Source organism: Rhinopithecus roxellana, chromosome 1 (assembly GCF_007565055.1).
Source record: "Rhinopithecus roxellana isolate Shanxi Qingling chromosome 1, ASM756505v1, whole genome shotgun sequence".
Classification (NCBI taxonomy): domain Eukaryota; kingdom Metazoa; phylum Chordata; class Mammalia; order Primates; family Cercopithecidae; genus Rhinopithecus; species Rhinopithecus roxellana.
Window position 1 is genome coordinate 198,152,267 of NC_044549.1, and position 26,173 is coordinate 198,178,439.

At 43.6% G+C, this 26,173-nt stretch overlaps 2 protein-coding genes across 8 annotated transcripts; one reads left to right on the forward strand and one right to left on the reverse strand.

Moving 5' to 3' along the window:
* Positions 1-1,194: 1,194 nt before the first annotated feature.
* Positions 1,195-2,460, reverse strand: LOC104670998. The gene has a single exon (XM_010374391.2). The coding sequence runs from the start codon at positions 2,458-2,460 to the stop codon at positions 1,921-1,923; it is 540 nt and encodes a 179-aa protein (XP_010372693.1). The 3' UTR covers positions 1,195-1,920.
* On the forward strand, positions 2,087-25,566 carry LOC104670974 (zinc finger protein with KRAB and SCAN domains 7). Of its 7 annotated transcripts, none has more exons than XM_010374362.2 (6): positions 2,087-2,394; positions 3,837-4,377; positions 12,001-12,169; positions 14,423-14,514; positions 14,817-14,943; positions 25,060-25,566. In XM_010374362.2, exons 2-6 carry the CDS (start codon positions 3,955-3,957, stop codon positions 25,107-25,109), a joined length of 861 nt encoding a protein of 286 aa, XP_010372664.1. In that variant the 5' UTR covers positions 2,087-2,394; positions 3,837-3,954; the 3' UTR covers positions 25,110-25,566. The 7 variants fall into 7 exon arrangements, with proteins under 7 accessions (XP_010372664.1, XP_010372661.2, XP_030791643.1 ...); XM_010374359.2 differs by lacking the exon at positions 25,060-25,566 and adding an exon at positions 16,412-18,643; XM_030935783.1 differs by lacking the exon at positions 25,060-25,566 and adding an exon at positions 16,415-18,643.
* Positions 25,567-26,173: the final 607 nt, after the last annotated feature.

Sequence of the window (26,173 nt, forward strand, 5' to 3'; positions counted from 1 at the left end):
TGATGCAGAGCAGCACAGTAATTGCTACAGATATTCTCTTTTTTAAATTATTACATATATATATAGGGCAAACGTGACAGGACTTAACATTAATATGAATACAGTGGTTAAACTGAGAGGAAACAAGGATAGTAAACACAATACTAGAAACACCTATAATACTTACAATGTGTCAGGCACCATTCTAAGTGCTTTATGTATTTTATCTCATCCAATCCTCATAACAACTCTACAATTCAAGTATATTATTATCCCCATTTTCCAAATAAGGAAGCTACCCACAGACAGGCTAAGTAACTTGTCCATGGTCACTCAGCTCATGGGATGACGCTCAGGGTTCTAGTTTGGGTCCCGGGGTTAATGATAATTTTCTTTTACAGTGATGGGAACATGGGTTGGAGCTTCAGGGCTGTGGATAGACAGTAAGTTTCCTTTCAGGCATGTAGAACTTGAGTTACCTATTTGTTAGCTCTCATACCAAAGCTTGGATGATGGTTTTTAAGAGAGATCGAGTTGGAGTACAGAATTCCTAAAGGCCTTCTGTGGTTGTCTTTAGCCCAAAGGTAGGTGTCCTAAGGTGCTATATTGAGGCATCATCGAGTGTCTTGCCCACTGGCACCCAACCCAGTCATGGTAGATCAGGCCAGGCCCACAGTGTTGGTCACAGAAGTGCCTCTGAAGTCTAAACACACTGCTCAGATGGGCCTGGTCCTTACAGCCAATGAAAGACAACTACTTGAGCATGAAACAGCTCTGAAGAATAAAAAAACCTCAATCTTGGTTTCCAAATCCTTGTGTCTCCTATACTAGTAAGCCAGGACTGCAAGACAACACATGGTTAAGGAGACCTGAAAATCAGGTCTGAGAGCATTTAGCATGGCCTTGGGAGATTTCCTCCTAAAGAATCCTAAGCTTCTGGGGCCTTGATTTGCCTTCCACCTCAAGAATCCTAAGCTTCTGAGGCCTTGATTTGCCAGTAGGCAATGTCTAGCATCAATGTCAGGCAGAGGCTGGGGTTCCTGGTTTTAAATAGCCAAAACCTCCTTGTGAGATATCCAAATGGAGAGGGGGACCTTGATGACGGAAAACCACCCATTAGGATCAATGGACAAAGATTGCTCCAAGACATTACTTTTAAGCTTGTGGAAACTCTGGAGCAGGACTTCTGGTGTCTTTGTTTCTATCTTGGCTCATGCAGATATATGAGGAATATATGTCAGGGCCAGGGTCAGGCCCAGGACACCTTTGAAATATTGCCATCCCTAGACAGTCCAAGAGACTGTTTACTTTGGGCCCTGTAAAGGACCTACCTCCTGCGCTATAATAAAGATACACAGTTAACCTTATCATACCCTTTGCCCTTCACCCATGGTCATTAGCACACAGGGTCTGCTCAATCGTGTTTGTAACAAGGACCTGTTCATATCCTACTTCTGTAGTAAACCATTCTTCAAAGTGAAGTTCACCTGGGTACCACCTGCCACCCAGAAGCTAGACAACTGCCTCCTAGGTTACAAACTGTCCCCACACCTTCTCAATTTATCTGCTCCTTGGTCTCCCTAGGAACCTCTACATGGACACCAGAATACTGGTGCTGTCTTAGGAAATATTAACTACATTTATGGGCCAAAATATCACAATTTCTAGACATGCTTCTTCATTTTTAAGATGGGAGATGCTTGCTGCTCCCTTCACTGAGACTTCAGATTGGGCATCACACATGGTATAACTGACTGCTCAGGATATGCCAGGCCTTTTGCTGTGTAGTGTCTGTTAACTCGTTCGGTGCTCCCAGCCCTGTGAGGTACGCATTATGCTCTGCATTTTTTCAAATGAGAAAACAGGCTTGGACGTTGGGTATATTTCCCAAGGACACCTGGAGGAGTGGGGGTAGAGCTGGGATGCGTCTGGATTCCCCGACTATGTCCTGAGAGCGGGATGTGAGTGACCTGAGCCCTCGCGAGACCCCGCCCCCGCCCGCGGCAGGTGGCCGGGCACAGCCGAGAAGAAAGCCCTGCCAGCTCTCCCGGGTGCGGGGACGCGCGCGCCCACCTTCGCGGAGACTTCCGGGATCCCGGAGGGGGCGGAAGTCGAGGCCTCTTTCGCTTCCGGCTCGGCCATTGTTTTTACTTTAACGGGCAGTAGAGGTGTCCGGCTTCGGTGCCCAGTGCCACTGCTAGTGGGCCGGGGCGCGGAGGGAGGCGCGGCCGGAGCTTGGGTGGCCGACGCTGGCCCGTACCGCGCTTCTTCCCGGAGGCAGGCGGCGCGGTCCCCGTGACTCTCAGAAGCCGCCCAATGTGGAGCCGCTTCTTTGTCCCATACCCCTGACCATTCGTGTGTGGCACGGAGCCGGGTATCTGCGGGTACAGCGATGAACAGGGCAGACGTGGCCAGGTGAGCGGCGCTGCTGAAGCCTGGTGTAACACGAAAGGTAGATCGCTGTTTTCCCAGCTCTTGCATTGGGAAACTGTATGAACCGTCAGATTTGGGTCAGACCCAGGCTCAGAATCGCAAACGTGGAGCGTGACTTGGAAATGCAAAAATCCAATTGAGGTTTTAAAGTGCTGAGCATTCGGAACACTGGGAAGTAGGAGAATGGCCTGAACTTTCTACACGTGTGGGATCTTAGAGCAGAGTTTACAGATTATTTTAAAGTCCTTCTTTGTCTTTTTAAAGAGATTGAGACAGGGATCTGGGACGCTTGGTGAATTGGAAGCACAGCACAGATGCCCTAGTTACCAATAAGGTGCTGATTTTCAAACGTTCAAAGTTTTCCTCCACTTCAGTGTCAGTTAAATGTATCATATTCATTCGTTTCCCGATTATGTGTGCCATGTACACATGTGGACAAAGATGACTGGAAGTTAGCTCTGCCCTTTGTATACTCTCAGAAAGCAGGGGAGACAGTCGTGTAAACCACAAACGATTACAGTGTGAGACGTGCTCTACTAGAGGTTTGAATGAAAAAGGTAGTTTGGGATCGCTGAGATGATAACCACCCGTCTAAGCCTAGCGTGATCAGGAAGGCTTTCTAGGGGAGGTGCATTGAGTAAAAAAAAGGTCTGGTATTTTCTGATTACGTTTGGTTCCTTTCCTTTGGTGGCCATCCAGCAGTTTGGAGGGTGAGAGTGGTGAGTTGTGCATAAACCATTTAAAGGGTTATAGTGAGAGGTACACAAAGGGAAGCTACCAGCACTCTTCCTGATGGGGCAATCAGAAAAACCAAGAAAAAATTGCCTTTGTTCATGATCTTGACAGACAAGTTTGTCAAAAGTTGAAGAAGAAAAATTCAAAGAAAGAGTATGTGTGGCTTCTAGCTGTGTCTCTAGAGCTCTAGCTCCAAAGTTTCTTTATTTTGCATTTCTATCAGAAGAGGTTTGATCACCTACTCCCTACATTGGTTTATTTGTAATTTAAACATGGGTACTACTATACAAATTGTAATGCACATTATAAAACATACATTAAATAGGAGTTAAATAACTTATATTTTCTCTTGCACCCTTTGGGGTATCCTGCATTTCCCACATTGGAGACCATTGCTGTCTTTCTTGCATGGGTACTTGGGGTGAGTGGTTGGGGGTGTGACTGGTTGTGAAGGGGGTAAGGCCAGGTGGTGAAGGGCTGTGAATGCGAGGCATAGACCTTTAGATTTTATCCTGTAGGTAATGGGAGCCACTGAAACTTTAAGAAGGGCATCATTTGGAGAGATGCTTAGCGAGAATGCCCAGTTGTGTTCTTTTTTCCTGGAACTTTGTTTTTTAACTCAGTAGAGGATTGTCATCAGCCTGGGGCTGAATATTCCAAGAACTCTGATTTCACTCTTGTTTCTGTAGGCAACACTACCATCACCCCTTTGTCCAACCCTGAAAAACAGCTCCTGAGACCTGAACTATAGACCATCATTTTAATCGGACCAATTGCAGCTGGAACAAGCTTCTCTTTGGGGTCACAATGACCACTTCAGGCAGGGGAAATTTAGGCCTTATCCCCAGGAGTGCTGCTTTCCAGAAGCAGGAGGGGCGCCTGACGGTGAAGCAGGAGCCAGCGAACCAGACCTGGGGGCAAGGCAGCAATCTCCAAAAGAACCATCCTCCTGTCTGTGAAATCTTCCGGCTACACTTCAGGCAATTATGTTACCACGAGATGTCTGGGCCGCAGGAAGCGTTGAGCCGGCTCCGGGAGCTCTGCCACTGGTGGCTCATGCCAGAGGTGCACACCAAGGAGCAGATCCTGGAGCTGCTGGTGCTCGAGCAGTTCCTGAGCATCCTCCCTGGGGAGCTCCGTACCTGGGTGCAGCTGCATCACCCTGAGAGTGGTGAGGAGGCTGTGGCTGTGGTGGAGGATTTCCAGAGACACCTCAGTGGACCAGAGGAGGTGAGCAGCTGGGTCTAGAATGGCGGCCTGATGCTTCTGTAATGCTTGGGTTAGCCTAGGCATGGACATTCTCCACTTCCCAGGCCCTAGGCCAGTTTGCCTTAAGGATTCCTGAACTTGTCGTGTGGATAGAGGGAAAACAGTTTTGTGCTCCAAGCCATAAATACAAATGCACATCCCAGCTAAGCTGTGTGATTCACCTTGTGAGATACTGTGTTCTGAGCCTAGCTTCATCCTGGGGATTTGCATGGTACTCCTGGCCGGCAGGGGATCTTCGTGCTGGTTAGAATAGGGTGATCAGGGAAGGCGGGCTTTTAGGTATGCTGATAATACGGGCCTTCATTTGAGACATTCTCTTTGCTCACTTCCTTGGACTTCTCAGAGTCAATTTTCTATTTTCCTGCCTCTTTGATTCCTTGAAAGGTGACATTTTGGGGCCTTGTAATTATTTATTCCTTTTGCTAGCTCTCCAAACCTAACTGGAATCTTTTTGCATTTTTAAATCTAATTTAAGTTTTCCCTATTGCCTGGAGTTCTCACAAATGTAATGGCAAGGTAATTTAAACCAGAGGGATAGTTGGGAAGAGTGAGCAGTAAGACACATTGGAAAATCTGGTTTCTAGGACCATAATGCCCTCTAGCTCTGTGATCATGTGTTTCAGTCAGGGTTCAGCCAGAGAGGCAGAATGAGTAGGAGAGAGGTGTGTGTGTGTGTGTGTATGTTTGTGTGTTTGTGCACGTGCATGTGCATGTGTAAAGAGATTTATTGCTGACTGGGCACGGTAGCTCATGCCTGTAATCCTGGCACTTTGGGAGGCCGAAGGGGGTGGATCACTTGAGGTCAGGAGTTTGAGACCAGCCTGGCCAACATGGCAAAGCCCAGTCTCTAACTAACAGTACAAAAATTGGCTAGGTATGGTGGCATGTACCTGTAATCTCAGCTACTGAGGAGGCTGAGGCAAGAGAATCACTTGAACCCAGGAGGCAGAGGTTGCAGTAAGCCAAGATCACGCCAGTACACTCCAGCCTGGGTGACAAAACGAGACTTCATCTCAAAAAAAAAAAAAAAAAGAGAGATTTATTGCTAGTAAGTGGCTTATGTAATTGTGAGGCTGGCCAGGCAAGTCTGAAACACATAGGCAGGCCATCGACAAGGGCAGCCCAAAACAGTGGCACAAGCTGAAGTTGCAGTGCACAGGTGGAGTTTCTTTCTTCTTTGTCCTTTCCTCTTTTGTCTCCTTTCTTCTTCCTCTTTTTCTTTTTTTTTTTTTTTTTTGAGGCAGGGTCTTGCTCTGTTGCCTAGGCCAGAATGCAGTGGCATGAACATGGTTCACTGCAAGCTCAGCCTCCCGGCTCAAGTGATCCTCCCACCTTAGCCTCCTGAGTAACTGGTACCACAGTCATATGCCATCACACCAGGCTAATTATTATTATTTTTTTTTTTTGTAGACATGCAGTCTTGGTATGTTGCCCAGGCTTGTTCTTGAATTCCTGGCTTCAAATCTTCTTGCCTTGGCCTCCCAAAGCACTGGGATTACAGACATGAGCTACCACACCTGGCCTGGAATTTCTTCTTCATGGAACTTTTAGCTCTGCTTTTAAGGGCTTACAATTGATTGAATCAGGCTCATGCATTCATTCATTATCTAGTATAATCTCCCTTACTTAAAGTAAACTTATTATGTACTTTAATCACATTTTTAAAATAGTGTACAGCAACACCTGGATTGATGTTTGATTAGTACCAAGTTGACACATCAAAAGATCATCACACCATGGATAAGTTAGTTCTTCCTAACGAGTTTTAAATTGTTCCCCTATAATAGAAGCAGGGTAGACTAGAGGTCCCTTCTACTTTATCCATTTGTACTTTATCAGGGGAAAACAGTACAGAAAATTTCCCAAGTTCCTAATATATCATTTTATTCAATGCTTTTTTTCCTGAGATAATCTCACCCTGTTGCCCAGACTGGAGTGTGGTGGCACAATCTTGGCTCAATGCAGCCTCTGCCTCCTGGGATCAAGTGATCCTCCCACCTCAGCTTCCTTAGTAGCTGGGATCATAGGTGTGAGCCACCACACCTGGCTAATTTTTGTATTTTTAGTAGAGATGGGGTTTCGCCATGTTGTCCAGGCTGGTCTTGAACTCCTGAACTCAAGAGAGCCACCTGCCTCATCCTCCCAAAGTGCTGGAATTACAGGTGTGAGCCACCACACCCAGCCTATTCAATGCTTTTTAAAAAATGATTACATATCACTAGGGAATCACTTCTAGTTGATCAGGATCCTGGGGCTAGACATTTTTCCAGGATTATCAGCAGTACACATTTGTCATTATCAACCATCATTTTCTTTGTGTAAACAAGTAAGCACATATGAGTAAATCAGCTGTCACAAGGGTCTAGAGAGCAGCTGAGCCAGCCATGGCAATGACAGGTGACTGAAGACATATTTAGAGAACCATTTAGTGAGGGTGGCAGAAGAAAATTTCCCTATTTCTTGCTTGGTTTTGCAAGTGAATGCTTCCTCCATTAAAATTTCCAGCTAGCCTCAGAAAAGGGTGACTGTTGAGTCACAACCCAAGAAAATGACTAACAGTTGACAGGTGAGGCAGCTGAATGCTCATGGCTCCAGCCTGGGAGTAGGGTCTTTGGAGTCCATTTCTTACTCTCCCACTACTGTCAGTGTTGTTTTCTGACATGAAGACATAAGGGCAGTACTGTCTTTCATCAGTAGGGGTTCAGAAAATGTTTATAGAATGGCTAAATGAATAAACAAAGCTTTTCCATGGAAGTTTGCCAAGAGGAGATAAAGGAGGGTCCAGGTAAATTGGAGTCATTTTGCTTATCAGGAGCAAGCCACTTTATTGCTGCAGAAGGAGCATGTACATGTGTGCACATTGTGGCTGGGAAAGGGTTGTACAGTGATCCCTACTGGGCTGTAGAGTCATACAACTTGCAGAATTCTTTTGTTTCCTGTATCTTTTTCTTTTTCTTTTTTTTTTTTTTTTTTTTTTTTTTTTTGAGACAGAGTCTTACTCTGTCACCCAGACTGGAGTGCAGTGGCACGATCTCAGCTCACTGCAAGCTCCGCCTCCTGTGTTCACACCATTCTCCTGCCTCAGCCTCCCGAGTAGCTGGGACTACAGGTGTCCACCACCACGCCCAGCTAATTTTGTGTAGTTTTAGTAGTGACAGGGTTTCACCGTGTTAGCCAGAATGGTCTCGATCTCCTGACCTTGTGATCCTCCCGCTTCGGCCTCCCAAAGTATTGGGATTACAGGTGTGAGCCACTGTGCCTGGCCTGTTTCCTGTATCTTTTTTCATCTCCTGCCAGGGTTACAAAACAGGCAGTGCAGTAATCATTATCTCCATTTGACAAGTGAAGTGAGCATTCCCTTGCCCAAAAGATTTAGCTGAAGTGTGGTTGTTTCTGATTACCATCAAATGTGAGGACCAGGATTTTCCATCTCCCTAGTTTCTAAGCCAACAGCTTTTCTCTAGGGTCTTGCTGTGGAATGCTGTATTAGAATGAGTTTTTCATGTTTTCAAGGAAAGGAAACCTATGATTCTGTATTAGTCTGTTTTCACACTGCTATAAAGAACTACCTGAAACTGAATAATTAAGAAGAAAAGAGGTTTAATTGGCCCACAGATCCACAGTCTTAACAGGAAGCATGACTGGGAGGTCTCAGGAAACTTACAATCATGGCAGAAGGCAAAGAGGAAGCAAGGACCTTCTTCACACTGTGGCAGAAGAGAATGCAGGGGGAAGTGACACGTACTTTTAAATGATCAGATCTCATGAGAACTCACAAGAACAGCAAGGGGAAATCCAACCCATGATCCATTCATCTCCCACCAGGCCCCTCCTCCAATTCGATGTGAGATTTGGGTGGGAACACAAATCTAAACCATTATTATTCTGCCCCTGGCCCCTCCCAAATCTCACGTTCTTCTCACATTGAAAAATACAATTATCCTTTCTCAACAGTCCCCCAGACTTAACTCATTTCAGCATTAACTCAAAAGTTCACAGTCCAAAGTCTCATCTGAGACAAGGTAAGTCCCTTCCACCTATTAGCCTGTAAAATCAAAAACTAGTTAGTTACTTCCCAGATGCAATGGGGATATAGGCATTGGGTAAATGCTCCCATTCCAAATGGGAGAAATTGGCCAAAACAAAGGGGCTACATGTCCCATGCAAGTCCAAAACTGAGCAGGGTAGTCATTAAGTCTTAAAGCTCCAAAATAATCACTTTTGACTCTATGTCTCATTTCCAGGGCATGCTGATGCAAGAGATCGGTTCCCAAGGCCTTGGGCATACTAGCCCTTGTGGCTCTGCATGGTATAGCCCCCATGACTGCATTCACCAACTGACATTGAGTGCCTGCGCCTTTTCCAGGCAGATGGTGCAAGCTGTTCGTGGATTTACCATTCTGGGGTCTGGAGGATGGTGGCTGTCTTCTCACAGCTCCACTAGGGAATGCCTCAGTGGGACTGTGTGGGGGCTCTAATCTTACATTTCCCCTTCACACTGCTTTAGTATAGGTTCCCCATGATAGTTCCACCCCTGCAGCAGACTTCTGGCTGGACATCCAGGTGTTTCCATACCTCCTCTGAAATCTAGGAGGAGGTTCCCAAACCTCAACTCTTGCCTTCTCCACACCCACAGGCCCAACAACATGTGAAAGCTGCCAAGGCTTGGAGCTTGCACCCTCTGAAGCCACAGCCTGAGCTATACCTTGGCCTCTTTTAGCCACAGCTGGAGCTGGAGTGGCTGGGACACAGGGGACCATGTCCTGAGGCTGCACAGAGCAGCTAGACCCTGGGCCTGGCCCATGAAACCACTGTTTTCTCCTAGACCTCCAGGTCTGTGATGGGAGGGACTGCCGTGAATGTCTCTAAAATGCCCTGGAGACACTTTCCCCATTGTCTTGGCCATTAAAATTTGGTTCCTCTTTACTTAAATTTCTGCAGCAGGCTTGAATTTCTCCTCAGAAAATGGGTGTTTCTTTTCTACCACATGGCCAGGCTGCAAATTTTCCAAATTTTTATGCTTTGCTTCCCTTTTAAATGTAAGTTCCAGTTTCAGATCTCTTTGTTCACAAATATGAGTGGACACTTTTAGAAACAGCCAGGTCACTTCTTGAATGCTTTGCTGCTTAGAAATTTCTTCTGCCAGATACCCTGAATCATCTCTCTCAAGTTCAAAGTTCCACAGATCTCTAGAGCAGGGGCAAAATGCTGCCAGTCTCTTTGCTAAAGCAGAGCAAGAATGACCTTTGTCCCAGTTCCCAATACGTTTCTCATCTCCATCTGAGACCACCTCAGCCTGGACTTCATTATCCATATCACTGTCAGCATTTTAGTCAAAACCATTCAACAAGTCTCTAGGAAGTTCCAAACTTTCCCACATCTTCCTGTCTTCTTTTCAGCCCTCCAGACTGTTCCAACCTCTGCCTGTTACCCAGTTCCAAAGTTGCTTCCATATTTTCAAGTATCTTTATAGCAGTGCCCCACTTTCCTGGTACCAATTTTCTGCGTTAGTCCATTTTCACACTGGTGTAAAGAACTACCTGAGACTAGGTAATTTATGAAGAAAAGAGGTTTAATCGACTCACAGTTCTGCAGACTTAACAGAAAGCATGACTGGGAGGCCTCAGGAAACTTAAAATCATAGTGGAAGGTGAAGGGGAAGCAAGGACCCCCCCTTCACATTGTGGCAGGAAAAGAGAGAGCACACAGAGGAAAGTGCCACACACTTTTAAACAATCAGATCTCATGAGAACTCGCTATTACAAGAACAGCTAGGGGAAAATCTGTCCCCTGCCCCACCACCGTGATCCAGTCACCTCCTACCAGGCCCCTCCTCTAATTCAACATGAGATTTGGGTGGGGACACAAATCCAAACCATATCAAAGTCCTAGATAATGAACAGGAACTTTACCAGGATTAAATTATTAGTGAATTACAAAGTTGAATTATCACAATGCAGTAAGTTCTATCTTATGCCAATACCCAAAGCTCCTGTATTGAAGAACTGTGACTCCCATTTTAGAGAGTCTTTCAGTTTCAAAGAACGTTTCAGTGGGAGAGCTTGGGAACTACAGAATCCAGGGGGCCTGCTGGTCCTACCACTACACTGGTGAGGTGTATATTAAAGGCGAGAGTCCCTTAACATCTCAGCAGATGCAGCCTAATGGGGGAATCCTGTGTGGTTTATTGAAGAACTTATTTTTACCTTATGGTGTGCTGTGTACATACCAGAGCAAGTGAACTTTAAAGTGTGCCTTATTTAGATAATAGTTTAGGTTTTTCTGCCCTTCATGCTGTTAAAAGGAGTAACCATGAGATTGTGAGGAGTCGGTTTGGTGACAATAAGCAAGGGTTAGAAATAAAATGTCTATGTTCTGAGGTATTCTCAAGGTTTCTACAGGTTAGTGTGTCTGATCTTATTTGGCTTTTTATATATAAATTATTGGGGAAAGGTAGTACATATTGAAAACTGAGTTTGCAGATAACCTTAAAGTCTTAGCAAAATATCAAGAGGAAGTCAGTCAGCAGATATTAATCAAGCACCATTGTAGGGCTATATGTTGTTTTGGAGCTAGTGATCAAGACAAAAGTTCTTACCCTCAAAAAACGTACACTCTGTTGGGGAAACATAGACAATAAAGACCTAAGTAAGATTACTTAAAGATTAATACATGCAATCTAGAAATTATAATTGGTTAATTGAGTCTGACTATCCCTGCTTTGTCAGTGTGCTCAGGGAAAGCTTCTCTGAAGAGGAGACACTTTTGCTCAGAGAAATTGGAAAAGCTCTCCAGGTTTGCCAGCCACTGTTCTGGGTATTGCTTCAGCTGTTAGTGTCAGTAGCATTATTTGTGCTCATGCACATACACACATTTATCTTTTTTTACATCCTTCGTACTTCCTTTTTTGTTTGTTTTTGTTTTGTTTTTGTTTTTTTGAGACAGAGTCTCACTCTGATCTGATCTGATCTTGGCTCACTGCAACCTCTGCCTCCCAGGTTCAAGTGATTCTTCTGCCTCAGCCTCCCAAGTAGCTGGGACTACAGCTGCATGCCACCACGCCCAGCTAATTTTTTTGTACTTTTAGTAGAGACAGGATTTCGCCATGTTGGCCAGGCTGGTCTCGAGCTCCTGACCTCAGGTGATCCACCCACCTTGGCCTCCCAAAGTGTTGGGATTACAGATGTGAACCACTGCGCCAAGCCTATCCTTTGTACTTCTGATTGTTCCTTTCTGTCAGCTAAGACCCTAGAGAATGTACTGAATTGCTCTCCTGGCTCTCTTTTTAAATGGTTCTTCATAAGAAAATATGTGTCTGAAGACCTGACACAAAGTGGAAATGGTTATAGAATCTGGTCCTCAGGCTCCTACCAAGAGGGTCAACAGAGGGATGGCAAGTAGAATTGCAAACTTTAGATTCTGCTGTCAGCTTTTTTCCCCCAGTAGGCTGTAGTGGTGGGGCTGGAAGGACACTCTGGCTCTTCTTTTCCCTGGCCTTCTTTCTGGAGGGAGCTGCTTAGAGGTTTTGGGTTCAGTACCTTCAAGGATGCTCTTTTGAACCCAATTGTATTTCCCTGTCTCTAGGTTTCAGCCCCAGCACAGAAACAGAAAATGCATTTGGAGGACACAGCAGCTCTGGGTGCAACAAAGGAATCCCCTCCTACATCACCCCTCAGTGGGGGCTCAGCCCCTGAAGCCCACCAAGAGCCTTCTTATGACCCAGGGACACACCACCTCCTCAATGGGGACTTCGGTACTTATCTCCCCAGTTTTGGCCCTAAGTCATGCCTCCCTTCTCTCCTGTGGAGTCTCTTTTCCTTTATCTGCCCATCTCCTACTCCATGGAATCCCTCATTGCCCTGCTGTATGTCCTCCTTCCCTAGTGACCCTGTTTGTTCCTTTTGCTTATTCTCTAATCATTCATGTAGTTAGTAAGTTTTCATCAAGGACATGTCATGGGAAAGGCACTGTCAGAGAGATGTAGTACATCTATTATCACTGATTTCAAAGAGCTTGTTATCTAGGTGGTAGGACGAGTTAGTCATGTGTAAGAAGAGGCAACCTCATAAGATGCATGTGAATGATATCTGTCCTCAAGCATTTGATCCTATCACAAATGAGCAATGTGGGCATTGGAAAAAGTGATCACTGGGTAAAAAGCAAGATCATTGTGGGCTGGAACTGGTAAGGGATGCTTCATGAAGGAGGTAGCAGTGTATTGGGCAGTAAAAATGTGGAAGAATTTTGAAGGGGAGAAAAAAGTAGTGGGCATGCCATTAGAAGATACAACAAGGACCCTAAACTGTGGATTCCTTGAGCCCTGATTGAGCTGGAGTTAGGGAAGACTGTATTTGGGAACCTGGGCCTTGTTTGTACAGGACCTTGAGACTGAGGCAGGAATATTTTGGGAGTTAGAAGATAATGTGTTAGAAACAGTATTTCAGGAGGATTACTCTGGCACAGGTGAGCATTATGGATTGAAGGGGAAGGAACCTTAGTTAAAGGCTGGTGCAGTAGAATAGATGTGAGGTAATTAATGCCTGAAGTGCAAAGAGAGGAATGGGCAAGGATAAATATGAAAAATGTTATCATGGAAACATCTATGGAACTTGAGTTTGAAAGGAGAGGCAGGGGAATTAGAATGTTTTGGCCAATGATGGAATCATTGAGGGAAATAGAGAAATCTGAAAGAAAGGTGAAATCTAAAAGAACATTTTATTTATTTATTTAATGTTTTTTTTTTTTTTAAGAGAGATAGGGTCTCGCTCTGTCACCCAGGCTGGAGTGCAATGGCACAATCATAATAGCTCCCTGTAGCCTTGAACTCCTGGGCTCAAGAAATCCTCCCACCATGGCCTCTTAGAACTGCAGGCATGCCACGATGACCAGCTCTTTTTTTTTAAACTTTGTATAGAAATGGGATCTCCTGCTGGGAGCAGTGGCACACACACCTGTATTCCCAGCACTTTGGGAGGCTAAGGCAGGTGGATCACTTGAGGTCAGGAGTTTGAGACCAGCCTGGCCAACATGATGAATCCCTTCCTACTAAAAATACAAAAATTAGCCAGGTGTGGTGGCAGGTACGTGTAATCCCGGCTACTCCAGAGGCTGAGGCATAAGAATTGCTTGAACTTGGGAGGCAGAGGTTTCAGTGAGCCAGGATCATGCCACTGTACTCCAGCAGAGTGATACTCTGTCGAGAGAGAGACAGAGAGAGAGAGAGAGAGAGAGAGGGAGAGAGAGAGAGAGGGAGGGAGGGAGGGAGGGAGGGAGGAAGGAAGGAAATTGAAAGAAAGAGACAGAAAGAAAGAGGAAAGGAAAGGAAAAGAAAAGAGGAGGGGAAGGGAAGGGAAGAGTGAAGGAAGAAAAAGAGGTCTCCTTATGCTGCCCATGGTGGTCTTGAACTCCTAGCCTCAAGCCAGCCTCCCTCCTTAGCCTAGAACATCCATCCGTTCTAGACACTGAACTTAAGATGTTGCAGGACCCCCAAGTGAAATGTCCCATAGGCAACAGGAAGCATGTGGTAGGGGTCTAGGAGAGAAGTAAGAACTGTGAGAGCAGTATTAAAGCAATGAGAGTTGGTCAGATTGCTGATGGAAAGAACAAGGAAGCACTGGGCCCTGAGTTTTAAGGGGTCTATAATGAGAGGGCAGAAGCAGGAAGAGGAACCAGGGCATGAGGAACCACAACTATGAGGGGAAAATCAGGGCTGGCTGGTGCTAGGGAAGCCATGGGAGAGAGAGTGTGGCCAGAATAGCTTCCTTGAAAAAGGTTGAAGAGAGTGAGGGCTTGGAGGAACACCTAGTTCTCAGCTTGATACGGGACCTTGTACTGTGCCCTCCAGGGAAAATTCACAGCACTCTTGGGATAATGCCTTATGGAAGAGGTTAAGAGTCAGTGTGTGTGGAGGTGCCTGGGTTCTCTTGAATCCACTTATTGGGAATATAAATCTTATGGGAGCCAGAAGCAGAGTTTGTCCCACTCATAGCTTTCTTTCCTCCCTCAGCTCAATGTGCTTCTCCAGTTCCTACCCTTACTCAAGTGGGGAACTCAGGAGACCAAGCAGGGGCAACTGTACTTCGGATGGTCAGGCCCCAGGTGAGCTTGGTTCTTTGTGTTTTTACCACATCCCCATTAGTCTGGTCCAGGAATGGCTAGAGGTCTCACCCCCAGGACTCTGCCCCATCTAAGACTGTTCCTGTGGCTCTCCTGCCTCATTGCTTCCCCTGGAGGTAATGGACTCTATCTTGCGCTGGACTTGTCCTTTTGGGGTGTCATCTCAGCTCCTCTCTCCCATACTTTTGCCCACAAAGAGCCCATACCCTGTGCCCTCTTTACCCCTGATGACTCTGCCCCTCAGGCTGTGAATGTTACTGAGCAATCGGAGCTTGTCATTCCAGGATACTGTAGCGTATGAGGACCTGTGTGTGGACTATACTCAGAAGAAATGGAAAGGTCCCGCACTCAGTCAGAGAGCCCTGCAGTGGAACATGATGCCGGGAAATGACCGTATCATGGCCTCCTTGGGTAATAGATTCTGTTTCCTAGTCACTTAGAGTCTGCATGCTGCACATTCTCTTTTCTATATTCCTTGTCTCTTGAAGCTTTTTACTATGAAAATTTCCAAACATAGATAAACTAGAGTGGATAATATAGGGACCCTGTCTGCATTCATCACTGAGATTCAACAATGATCAGCATTCTCTTCACCTCATTATGAATTGATACAGTGTGGTTTAGGTAGGGCTTCTTAGTTGTAAGGAATAGAGAGCCATTCAAGTTATTGTTAAATAAGGAGCTGTGAGTCATAGGCTTAAAGGAATGAGAACCTGGAAGAAACTGATCAGCTAGACCAGACTGTGGGAAGCAGGGCCTTGACCCTGGGAGCCTGAACAGCAAAAGCAAATGCATGTTGATGCCCATGTTCTGGTGTGAATGTAATGCAGCTGCTCGCAGTGTATCTGTTTTCTCTCTGCTTGTCCTCCTCCTGCTACCCATTTTCTTCGCTGTGAATCTTTTGTCCTTTTCATAACTCTTTTCTAATTGTACTTTCTGTTCTTTTATACTTGTTGCTTGCTGTATCTCTCAATGGCTTGGCTTCTCTCCATGCACCACTTCAGCTTCCACTGCTACTCACAGTGCCTTAATTTTGCCCTACCTCCAGTTCCAAATTTCCTCAGAGATGGACTTCCATTGCTATAGCCATTACCCATCATCTCATTTGGGCAGAGCTTTGGCCCAGGCCACAGCAGAGGCTGAAGCCTAACCTACAGATAAGCTGCCATTAAGTCTAGTACCTGGTGCCTATCCAATCACCTGTGGCCCATCATGGGATGCTCAGGGTCACTTGGCACAAAGCATGGTTGCCTAAGCATCCCTCTCTGCAAACACTGGGGCAGAGCAGTTACCTGAAAGGGCTTCTTGGAAAGGCAGATCCTGTGGTTGATGAGTTTATCATATAAGATCTGTTCTTCTTGTACACTTTTCTTATCATACCACCATAATAGAAATTTCCAGTCAATTCACTCTCATATTTTTCCCTGTCTCTTTCTTACATTTGGCTTGAGGTATTTGCCAGCCTCCTCTCTCCCAACATGTTTTCTGATAACAATGGAACCATCCAATGTTATGGTTGGAAGGGATCTTAGAGTTCATCACTTTACTAAGGCGACATAGCACGAGAGTAACTTCTGTAAGATCACAGCATGCTTTGCAATCCAGTTTTTTGCTTTCCAATGGCCCTTCTGACTTGATTGTGCTGGCTTAGTATCTTTTTTCCACCCATCTTCACTGACCATCTTCCCCTTCCTTGTTTTTCTATCCCTAGGGAAAAAAATGAGCTATTAATATTTCCCATTTTGCTCTTGTTCTCAATGTGTCATCTCATTTCTTAACCATAATGTGACTTTTTTTCAGGTACGTTAGCTCTTAATGATTCTGTTTCTTAAACAGGATAAGAAATGGGTAAAAGTTGTTGTCTTCTTTCTTTTGGCAGCAGGTGAGAACATGATGAAGGGTTCAGAGTTGACTCCAAAGCAGGAAATTTTTAAAGGATCAGAGTCATCTAACAGGATGGGACTCTTTGGGGTGGTTCCTCGGGGAGCAGAGACTGCTGATGTTTGTAAAGATACTTCCAAAGAGTTAGAAGGACAAATCTCAGATGAAGAAGGGAGCAAGCTAGAAAATGATTTCTTGGAAATAACAGATGAAGATAAGAAAAAATCCACAAAAGACAGATACAACAAATATAAGGAAGTTGGGGAACATCCACATCTGCCCTCCAGTCCTGCTGAACATGAAGGAGTTTTAAAGGGACAGAAATCCTATCGATGTGATGAATGTGGCAAAACTTTCAATCGGAGTTCTCACCTTATTGGCCATCAGAGAATCCACACTGGAGAGAAACCCTATGAGTGTAATGACTGTGGGAAGACCTTCAGGCAAACCTCCCAGCTCATTGTTCATCTCAGAACCCACACAGGGGAAAAACCCTATGAATGCAGTGAGTGTGGAAAGGCGTATAGGCACAGCTCCCATCTCATTCAACATCAGAGACTCCATAATGGGGAGAAACCCTATAAATGTAATGAATGTGCAAAGGCCTTTACTCAGAGTTCCCGACTCATTGACCACCAGAGAACCCATACTGGGGAGAAACCTTATGAATGCAATGAGTGTGGAGAGGCATTCATTCGAAGTAAAAGTCTTGTTCGACATCAGGTCCTGCACACTGGTAAGAAACCTTACAAATGTAATGAGTGTGGGAGAGCTTTCTGTTCCAATAGAAATCTCATTGACCATCAGAGAACCCACACTGGAGAGAAGCCTTATGAGTGTAGTGAGTGTGGCAAAGCCTTCAGTCGGAATAAATGTCTTATTCGACATCAGAGCCTCCACACTGGGGAAAAGCCATACAAATGTAGTGAATGTGGGAAGGCCTTCAATCAGAACTCACAACTCGTTGAGCATGAGCGAATTCATACTGGAGAAAAACCTTTTGAATGTAGCGAGTGTGGTAAGGCATTCGGTCTGAGTAAATGTCTTATTCGGCACCAGAGACTTCACACAGGTGAGAAGCCCTATAAATGCAATGAGTGTGGAAAATCCTTCAATCAAAACTCACATCTTATTATACACCAGAGAATTCACACTGGTGAGAAACCTTATGAATGTCATGAGTGTGGGAAGGTCTTCAGTTATAGCTCCAGCCTTATGGTACATCAGAGAACCCATACTGGGGAAAAACCCTATAAATGCAATGATTGTGGGAAAGCTTTCAGTGACAGCTCACAGCTTATTGTGCACCAGAGAGTCCACACTGGAGAGAAACCTTATGAATGTAGTGAATGTGGGAAAGCCTTTAGTCAGCGTTCCACTTTTAATCACCACCAGCGAACTCACACTGGAGAGAAGCCCTCAGGTCTGGCTTGGTCAGTTTCTTAAGGTGTGATTCTCTGAGACAGAGAGCAAGGACCTTTGAGTTAAGCTTTCTTTATAAGAAGGATGCTCTTAGTGGTTTCCCAGAGCCGATAGTCACAGTGGACCATTTCCTACTTGCTTTTCCTTGGATCACTAAGGTGGGAGAGTAGGAGTAACTTATTCCAGTTCTTACCCATTATTAAGACGGTAAGGACTACACATGTCATTTAATTGTAGATTTCCTTTTTTTTCTTTACTTTTAAATTTTAACTTTTAAAATCTATTTCGTTTCTTAGTTATGCATCTCATAATCAGACTCCCCAATTTTCAAAGACAGAGATAATATCTTCTCTATTCTATTCTACTTCCTACATTTCACCATTTTTACAAAGTCATTCGACAAGGTTGATTCATGCCTTTCTGCCTCTTGGCTATGGCCCTCCCCATCTACTCTTTAAACTTTAATCTATAGCCCTTCATCAATTTCATTCCCTATCTAGAAAACATTTCCTTCTGTTTGCTAATCTTTGTCCCTCACAATTTTTGAAATCCATCTCATCTCTGAAATAGTTCCTTCTTCAAGTGCTTTTTTATTTTTCTTCAACTTCTCTTGATTTGACCTCAGTGCTTTGAATTCACTGGTGCTACAATATGTAACTATTGTTAAATTGCCTTGTAAATTTTGCGTGTCTGTATACTTTTATACCAACTTATTGTAGGCTCTTTGAGGTCAGGTAGGTATTTCTTTTCCATATAGAGAGTATTTTGTACATACCAGTTGTTAAATAAATAATTTTTAAAATCTCAACTGTCACATTGAATTATCCTTAAAGTATGCATGATCTTTCTCTCCTCCCCAGCTGGACCAGCTGATTCTAAAGATGGAAGTCCATCTCATCATAGAATATCACATACAGAGATCTTACTGATACCTTTTGCATATACTCCCCGAAGTCTTACTACTGTTACTTCATCCTCAAAATGCAAATGGATTTGTGTGTGTGTGTGTGTATGTGAAAGAGAGAGAGTGTGTGTGTGTGAATGTGTGTGTATCTAGGTGTTGGGTTGGGCAATCATATCCCACTGATAGGGACTTTCCCTCCGTGCTGATTCTGGTTCTGAATTTGCTAACTGTACCCTGCTTCCTAAATCAACAGATTAAGAACTTTGTCAAAATTTACTGCACAGAAGACTTGACTTTCATAGCAGTGGTACAGACGATTGAAAATCCAGCTAGCTAGCCACATTCCCTGATGCTTAGAATTCACTATGACTAGACTTGTGGCAAGATAATAGATTCACAGTAATCTGTTTTCCTTATCAACTAGTCCTATCTACCTACAACTGCCATCTTAATTTAAAGAAGAGAGCTATACCTTTAATGATCATAATTGTCTTCTGGACCATCTTTCATTCCCCAAAGACATAAGAAAAGAAATCTCAGAAGATTTTCTCTCCTTCTGCCATCACATGTCAATTCATGAACTTGAACAACTTTTCCCTTCCACCCTTGCAATATGGCCCAGATCTGGGGGAACTTTGCCTCTGGTGTCCACCCCCTTCTCTTTCCATCCCCTAAACTTAACAGGTTTACAGGATCTACAGTGTGACAGAGTAGAGGTGGAGGCTAGAGGAACCATGTGAGTTATATAATCTGGAGGGGAGATTTTTTTGAGGTGTGGTGTATGTTTTAACAAAGAAGAAAGAGTGGAGTTGAGGCATAAGAAAATAAGATTAGATGTGATTCCAGGGCGACATCTCAGGCAAGTCTAGAAAGAATAGGAGTCCTGAAAACATTGAACCCAGGACAGAACTGGAAATTTGCCACTTATGAATATATATTTTAGATTTGTTTTCAACGATATGTTTAGTATGTGTTTCCGTTTTCCTTTAGAAGATATGCAGATAGGACTTTTTCATTGTTTTAGTTTGGAAGCTCCCAGATCCCAGGGACAAGCCCAACCCTATATGAGCACATAGGTCCAGCCCTCCACCCTGAGCTGGACATTTCTGGTTAAGTCTTCAATAGAACGATCCTGCTTATTGGATGTTGCAGTTTTACCTTCTGGTTCTTGTCTGCTCATCGCCTACCACACTAACACTTTAGAGGTTAGGAACCTGCACTATTCATAACTAAGGTGGGAATAGTAGGGAAAAAAAAGAGTAGATGTAGGGAATACTATACCAATGTGGTGTAGTTGTCATTAAACATTGCCTTGACATCCTTAAAAGCCTCAGGCTTTTGGATGGAGGAAAATTGGCTGCATTTGGAAGCCATACCTCAAATTACATTGGTTATTGCTAGTATAAACTTTAATTTTAAAAATTTTAATCTGGATTATTGTGTTGCTGAATTATTTTTAGTTTTAATTGTTTTTTGGTTTCATTTTCTAGGTATATAATAAATTAATGGCTCCTTTAGCTTTAAATTTTCTTTTTTTCTTGGAGACAGGGTCTCACTTTCTTGCCCAGGCTGGAATACAGTACTGTGATCATGGCTCACTGCAGCCTCAACTTTCCAGGCTCAGGTGATTCTCCCACTTCAGCCTCCCGAGTAGCCGGGACTACAGGCACATGCCACTATGCCCAGCTAATCTGTTGGTATTTTTTGTAGAGATGGGTTTTCACCATGTTGCCCAGGCTGGTCTCGAACTCCTGGGCTCAAGTGATCCGCCTGTCTTGGCCTACCAAAGTGCTAAGATTACAGGTATGAGCTGGCCTTATTTTCAATCTTATGCCACTTGTGCATTAGCAAGAACTTCCAGAAATGTTGAGTACTAGATAACAGGTCTTCTATGTCTTGTTCTTAAGTCTCAGGAGGGATGTTTTTAGTATTTCACATTTTCATTTGCGGTCATTGTTGGATATTGATAAATATTCTGTTGCATTTAGGAAGTTTCCTTCTAATCTTATTTCTAGAGGAAGCAGGGTAATATAGTGGTTAACGACACAGGTTTGGGCTGGGCACGGTGGCATGTGCCTGTAATCCCAGCACTCTGGGAGGCTGAGGCGAGCGGATCACTTGAGGTCAGGAGTTCAAGACCAGCCTGGCCAACATGACAAAACCCTGTCTGTATTAAAAATACAAAAATTAGCTGGGTGTCGTAGTAGGCACCTGTAATCCCAGCTACTTGGGAGGCTGAGGCAGGAGAATTGCTTGAACCTGGGAGGCGGAGACTGTAGTGAGCCAAGATCGCACCATTGTACTCTAGCCTGGGTGACAAGAGCAAGACTTCATCTCAAAAGAAAAAAATAAAACCACATGTTTGTGCCCAGCAACCTAGGTTCAAATTCTGGGTCCAGTCAGGTGTGGTAATTCACACCTGTAATCCCAGTGCTTTGGGAGGTGAAGGCAGGAGGATCACTTGAGGTCAGGAGTTTGAGACCAGCCTGGCCAACACGTCAAGACCCTGTCCCTAAATAAATAAATAAAAATATTAGTTGGGTGTATTGGTGCATGCCTTTAGTCCTAGCTACTCAGGAGGCTGAGGCAGGAGTATTGCCCGAGCCTGGGAGGTCATGGCTCCAGTGAGCTATCGTTGCACCACTGCAATCCAGCGTAGGCAATAGAGTGAGACCCTGTCTTAAAAAAAAATCTGCATGTCCACCGCTTTGTTAGGTGTGTAACTGTGGGAAAATCACCTAGCTTCCTTGTGTCTCAGCTCTTCCATCTATAAAGTGGAGCTACTTCATAGGGTTGCAAGGATTAAATTAGTATGTGTAAGGTACTTAAAACAATGCTTGACACCTAGTATACACTGTAATAAATATTATATTAAAGTTTTATTAGGAATAGTTGCTAAGTTCTATCAAGTTATAAAAATCTAAAAGTTCCCAAATAATTGCAATTTTCTTGTATTCCTGGGATAAATCTATTTTATTTATTTATTTATTTATTTATTTATTTATTTATTTCGAGACAGAGTTTTGCTCTTGTTGCCCAGGCTGGAGTGCAATGGCACGATCTCGGCTCACTGCAACCTCCACCTCCAAGGTTCAAGCGATTCTCCTGCCTCGGCCTCCTGAGTAGCTGGGATTACAGGCATGTGCCATCATGCCAGGCTAGTTTTGTATTTTTAGTAGAGACAGGGTTTCTCTATGTTGGTCAGGCTGGTCTCGAATTCCCGACCTCAGGTGATCCAACCACCTCGGCCTCCCAAAGTGCTGGGATTACCAGCGTGAGCCACTGCGCCTGGCTTTTTTTTTTTTTTTTTTTTTTTTAAGTTCAGAAGTAGATTCAATGTGCCAATGTTTTGCTGGCTGTGCAAAATGAATTTGAAAGTTTTTTTTCTTTTATTACTCTGGAAGACTGTGTGTAATATAGCAGTTATTCCTTGAAGGCTAGCTAGAAATGACACATCATATATACATACATTTTTTTACTGGTGTTTGGATGTGTCAGGGTAGAGGGACTTATTTAGCATCCTTGCAGATTTTTTCCATGGTTTTGTTCTTCAGGTTTTCTACTTCTGTGTAAATTTTTCTAATATGTATCTGGAAATCATATTTACTATTCTGTCAAACATTGGCATAAAGTTACACCTAGTATTCTGTAAGATTATTTTCCTCTGTTCTGTATATGTAATTAGACCTCCTTTTCCATATATAGTTGTTCCTCCGTATCCACAGGGAATTGGTTCCAGGATGCCCCTACCTCGGATTTCGAAGCCCTCAGATGCTCTCTTACAGTCAACCCTCCATATCCTCAGAATATGTGGATGCAGAACCCACAAATACAGGGGGCCAACTGTATAATGTTTTACATTTTGGTTTCCTTTCAGTTTTGTTTTGTTTTTTTTTTTTGTTTTTTTTTGTTTTTTTACTTTCAGGATTACCGAAGGCAGTGCATTTTGTTTCTCTTTTTGAATTTCATTTTTCTTGAATTTTTTTTCATATGTTCTTTTACTACCTTAAGTTGCTGAGGCTTTGCATTGCTTTACATGCATTTGCTTTTTCCTTATTAGTGAATGATGAATGCAGTCCTAATATTTGTCTGCAAATACAGAAAGTGGATTTCCTTTTACATTCCAAGTAGGTGCTGTTAAAACTGTCCCTTTAGATCTGAAGCTAGAAGGCTAGTTGTAAATTTACGTAACTATGCACTTCAGCAGTAGAGAAGCAGCTTCACATTTTGCTAAGCTGGTTGAAAATTTTTCACTCAGGGCCAGCATTTATATCTAGCTTTCTTTTTGGCTCAGCCTCCAGGCTAGTTATCCAGTGGAGCCTCCTTCCAAGTTCTCTGTCTCATTGGAAATAGCTTGGTTGTGAAAGAACTGAATGTGGAAAACCCTTCAGTCACAAGTCATTGCTCCACATTGGAAACAAAATCTTCTTTTTTTTTTTAAGTGACAGGGTCTCACTCTCACCCAGACTGGAGTGCAGTGGTGTGATCATGGCTTGTTGCAACCTCAACTTCCTAGGTTCAAGGGATCGTTGCACCTCAACCTCCTGAGTAGTTAGGACTACAGGTGCATGTCACCACACCTGGCTAATTTTTAAAATTTTTTATAGAGACAGGAGTCTTACTATGTTACTATGAACTCCTGGCCTCAAGCAACCCTCCTGCTTTGGTCTCCCAAAGTGCTGGGATTACAGGTGTAAGCCACCATGCCCAGCCCAGATAACCTATTCTTAAGATATGTGAAAAACCATTCAGTTGTAGCAAACATCATACACAAGAGACTTTGTTTGACATCAGATAAATCATATTGGTTAGAGAAATTTTTGGTTTTTAGAGGTGAAGAAATCATTCATCATGAGCTTCCATATTTTGCACATATTTCTGAAAAATATTCCTAAAGTGGAAAAGTTTTGTTATACAACACATAGTTTCTGGTACATGAAGGAACCCACGAAAAAGGGTATCAGTAAACAGTGTTACAGAACTTCCAATTTAATATGTATATATATTTTTAGTCAAACAGAATTCAAACCCAGGAGACAGTTTAGGTGGTCAGACATGGTAAAGGTGCTAGGAGTGGTATACTTACTCACTTATCTCTTAAACATGCAATGAAAATATTCTACAGCCAAACCCTTGTCATAAACTCCAGCCCTGGTCATTCAGCTTCTGAATCCAGTAGGAAAGGTCAAGAGATGGTAGATGTTAACAAGTGATTGAGTACTGTCCCATGTTGGGAGACAGTTCTGTCAAGGTGTTGACCTTTTTCTGGAGTACTACAAAGCAAGCATTCCTGAAAACCTCTAGGGGTTAGGGACAGATTGTGAATTTGTCCATTGTGAATATGCACATGGTGGCACTATAAAAAAATTGAAAGTAAATCCCCTATCCCTAACATCAGGTCATGTTCTGCCCTGATGGGGACCAGTAGAATTTGCCACAGTTGGGTACAGGAAGGTGTTATGATTACAGCTGGCTCAAGAAACACCTAGTGGTGCTAGTACTTGATCCAGGATAGGACATTTTAGATTTATTATTCACCAAACCATAACAGGCCTCCACTGATATATGCACAGAGTCACTTTACCCAGGTGGATGCCAAGTAGGGTGAGATGCAGGTTCCCTTTTAAGGCATGTGAGTGCTTTACGTGAAAACACAATAGGAGAGCAATGTAGGATGGCCCACCTTTCTGGCCTATGGGTATTTCTGAAATTATACCTGGTTAAGAATTGTCAACTGACTAAAATCACAATGTTTTTTCCCCTTAGATGGCGCAGTCCACAAACTTAAAAAGACCTGACCAGCTAGATGTTTATTTCATTTACTCAAATGAGTTAGAATTTCCTTGGCAGATAGATATCATAATAAATATTGAAATTGCTGAGTATTTAGGCAATTATGACACACAAAAAACACCCTGATTTCTGAGCAGTGACATTATACTTGACTGAATAAATAGATTTTTGTAGGAAAAAGTATGCTTGTGGATAAGGGCAATAGAAGCTGGATACAGGCAGGCTGGAATCTATTTTTAACATATATTCTAGTGACCCTTATGTTCTCTAAAATTTGAGAATGACTGGACTAGAATTTTGGGAGTAATCATTCCTCCCTGGGACCAGATGTGGGGTTAGCAGCTTGAATCAGAATGAATGGTCCCACCCACCCAAAGAGTAGGTGAAAGGGAAGAATAAGTAAGTTGAAGATCACAGCTCCCCTAATGTACATGAATATTCTTGTGTGTGTGCGCACGTGTGTGTGTGTGTGTGTGTGTGTGTGTGTGTGTGTGTGTGTATGACTGAGTTTTGCTCTTGTTCCCCAGGCTGGAGTACAATGGCGCGATCTTGGCTTACTTCAATCTCCAGCTCCTGAGTTCAAGTGACTCTCCTGCCTCAGGCTCCCAAGTAGCTGGGATTATAGGCGCCTGCCACCAGACCCAGCTAATTTTTGTATTTTTTAGTAGAGACAAGGTTTCACCATGTTGGCCAGGCTGGTCTCGAACTCCTGACTTCAAGTGATCCACCTGCCTTGGCCTCCCAAAGTGGTGGGATTACAGGCGTGAGTCACCACACCCAGCCTATTTAAGTTTCTTGATGTAGTGGCAATAGTCTTGTGCTCTTCAGCACAGTGTCCTGAGTTCTACATCCCACATCAACTGAGGGTGTGAACTTGTGGAGGACTTAGGTCCAAATCTCTTTTTCAATCTCTATGCAATGTGGTGGAGTTGTGCCACCTACATGAGCCAATGGAGAAGAAAGCTCCTGGTATACTTTAAGTATTCAACAATATTAAATATTAAATATTTGTCAATTGATGAAGTACCTCAAAAGCTTGATTCTCAGACTCCTTCTTAGATAAATCATTCCCTAGATTGTCTCATCCTGTCCTGACAACTTCCAAATTTACATCTTTAGCTGTGATCTCTTCACGGAACTCCAGACTCCTATTCCAACTGCTTGTTTGGCATTTCCTCTTGGATGTTTAATTGGCATCTTTAACTTAGCACATCCAAAACAAAACTACTAATCCCTCTCCCTAAACCTGTTCCTTTCAAGCTACTCCATTTCTAAAAGCCCATCCCATGCTAGTTGCTCAGATCAATAACCATGGAGTCATCAGTAACGAACATACAATTTATTAGTAAATCATGCAGGCCATGCCTTCAAAATATATGCAGAACCATTTCTCCCTACCTCCATCACTTCTAAGCCTGTCCAAGCCACTATCATTCCTCATCTGGAATATTGTAATGGCCTCTTAATCTCCCTGCTTCTACTCTTACCCACCTTCAGACCGTTCTCAACAGGACGGTCAACGCAAACTAAAAATATAAGTCAAAGAGCAAAACTCATGCAAGGTTTATGTTAGAATGGCTAAGGACAGACAGCAAAGAATTCACAGAGTTTATAGTAACAGGCTTCTTGGCTTCTTTCATG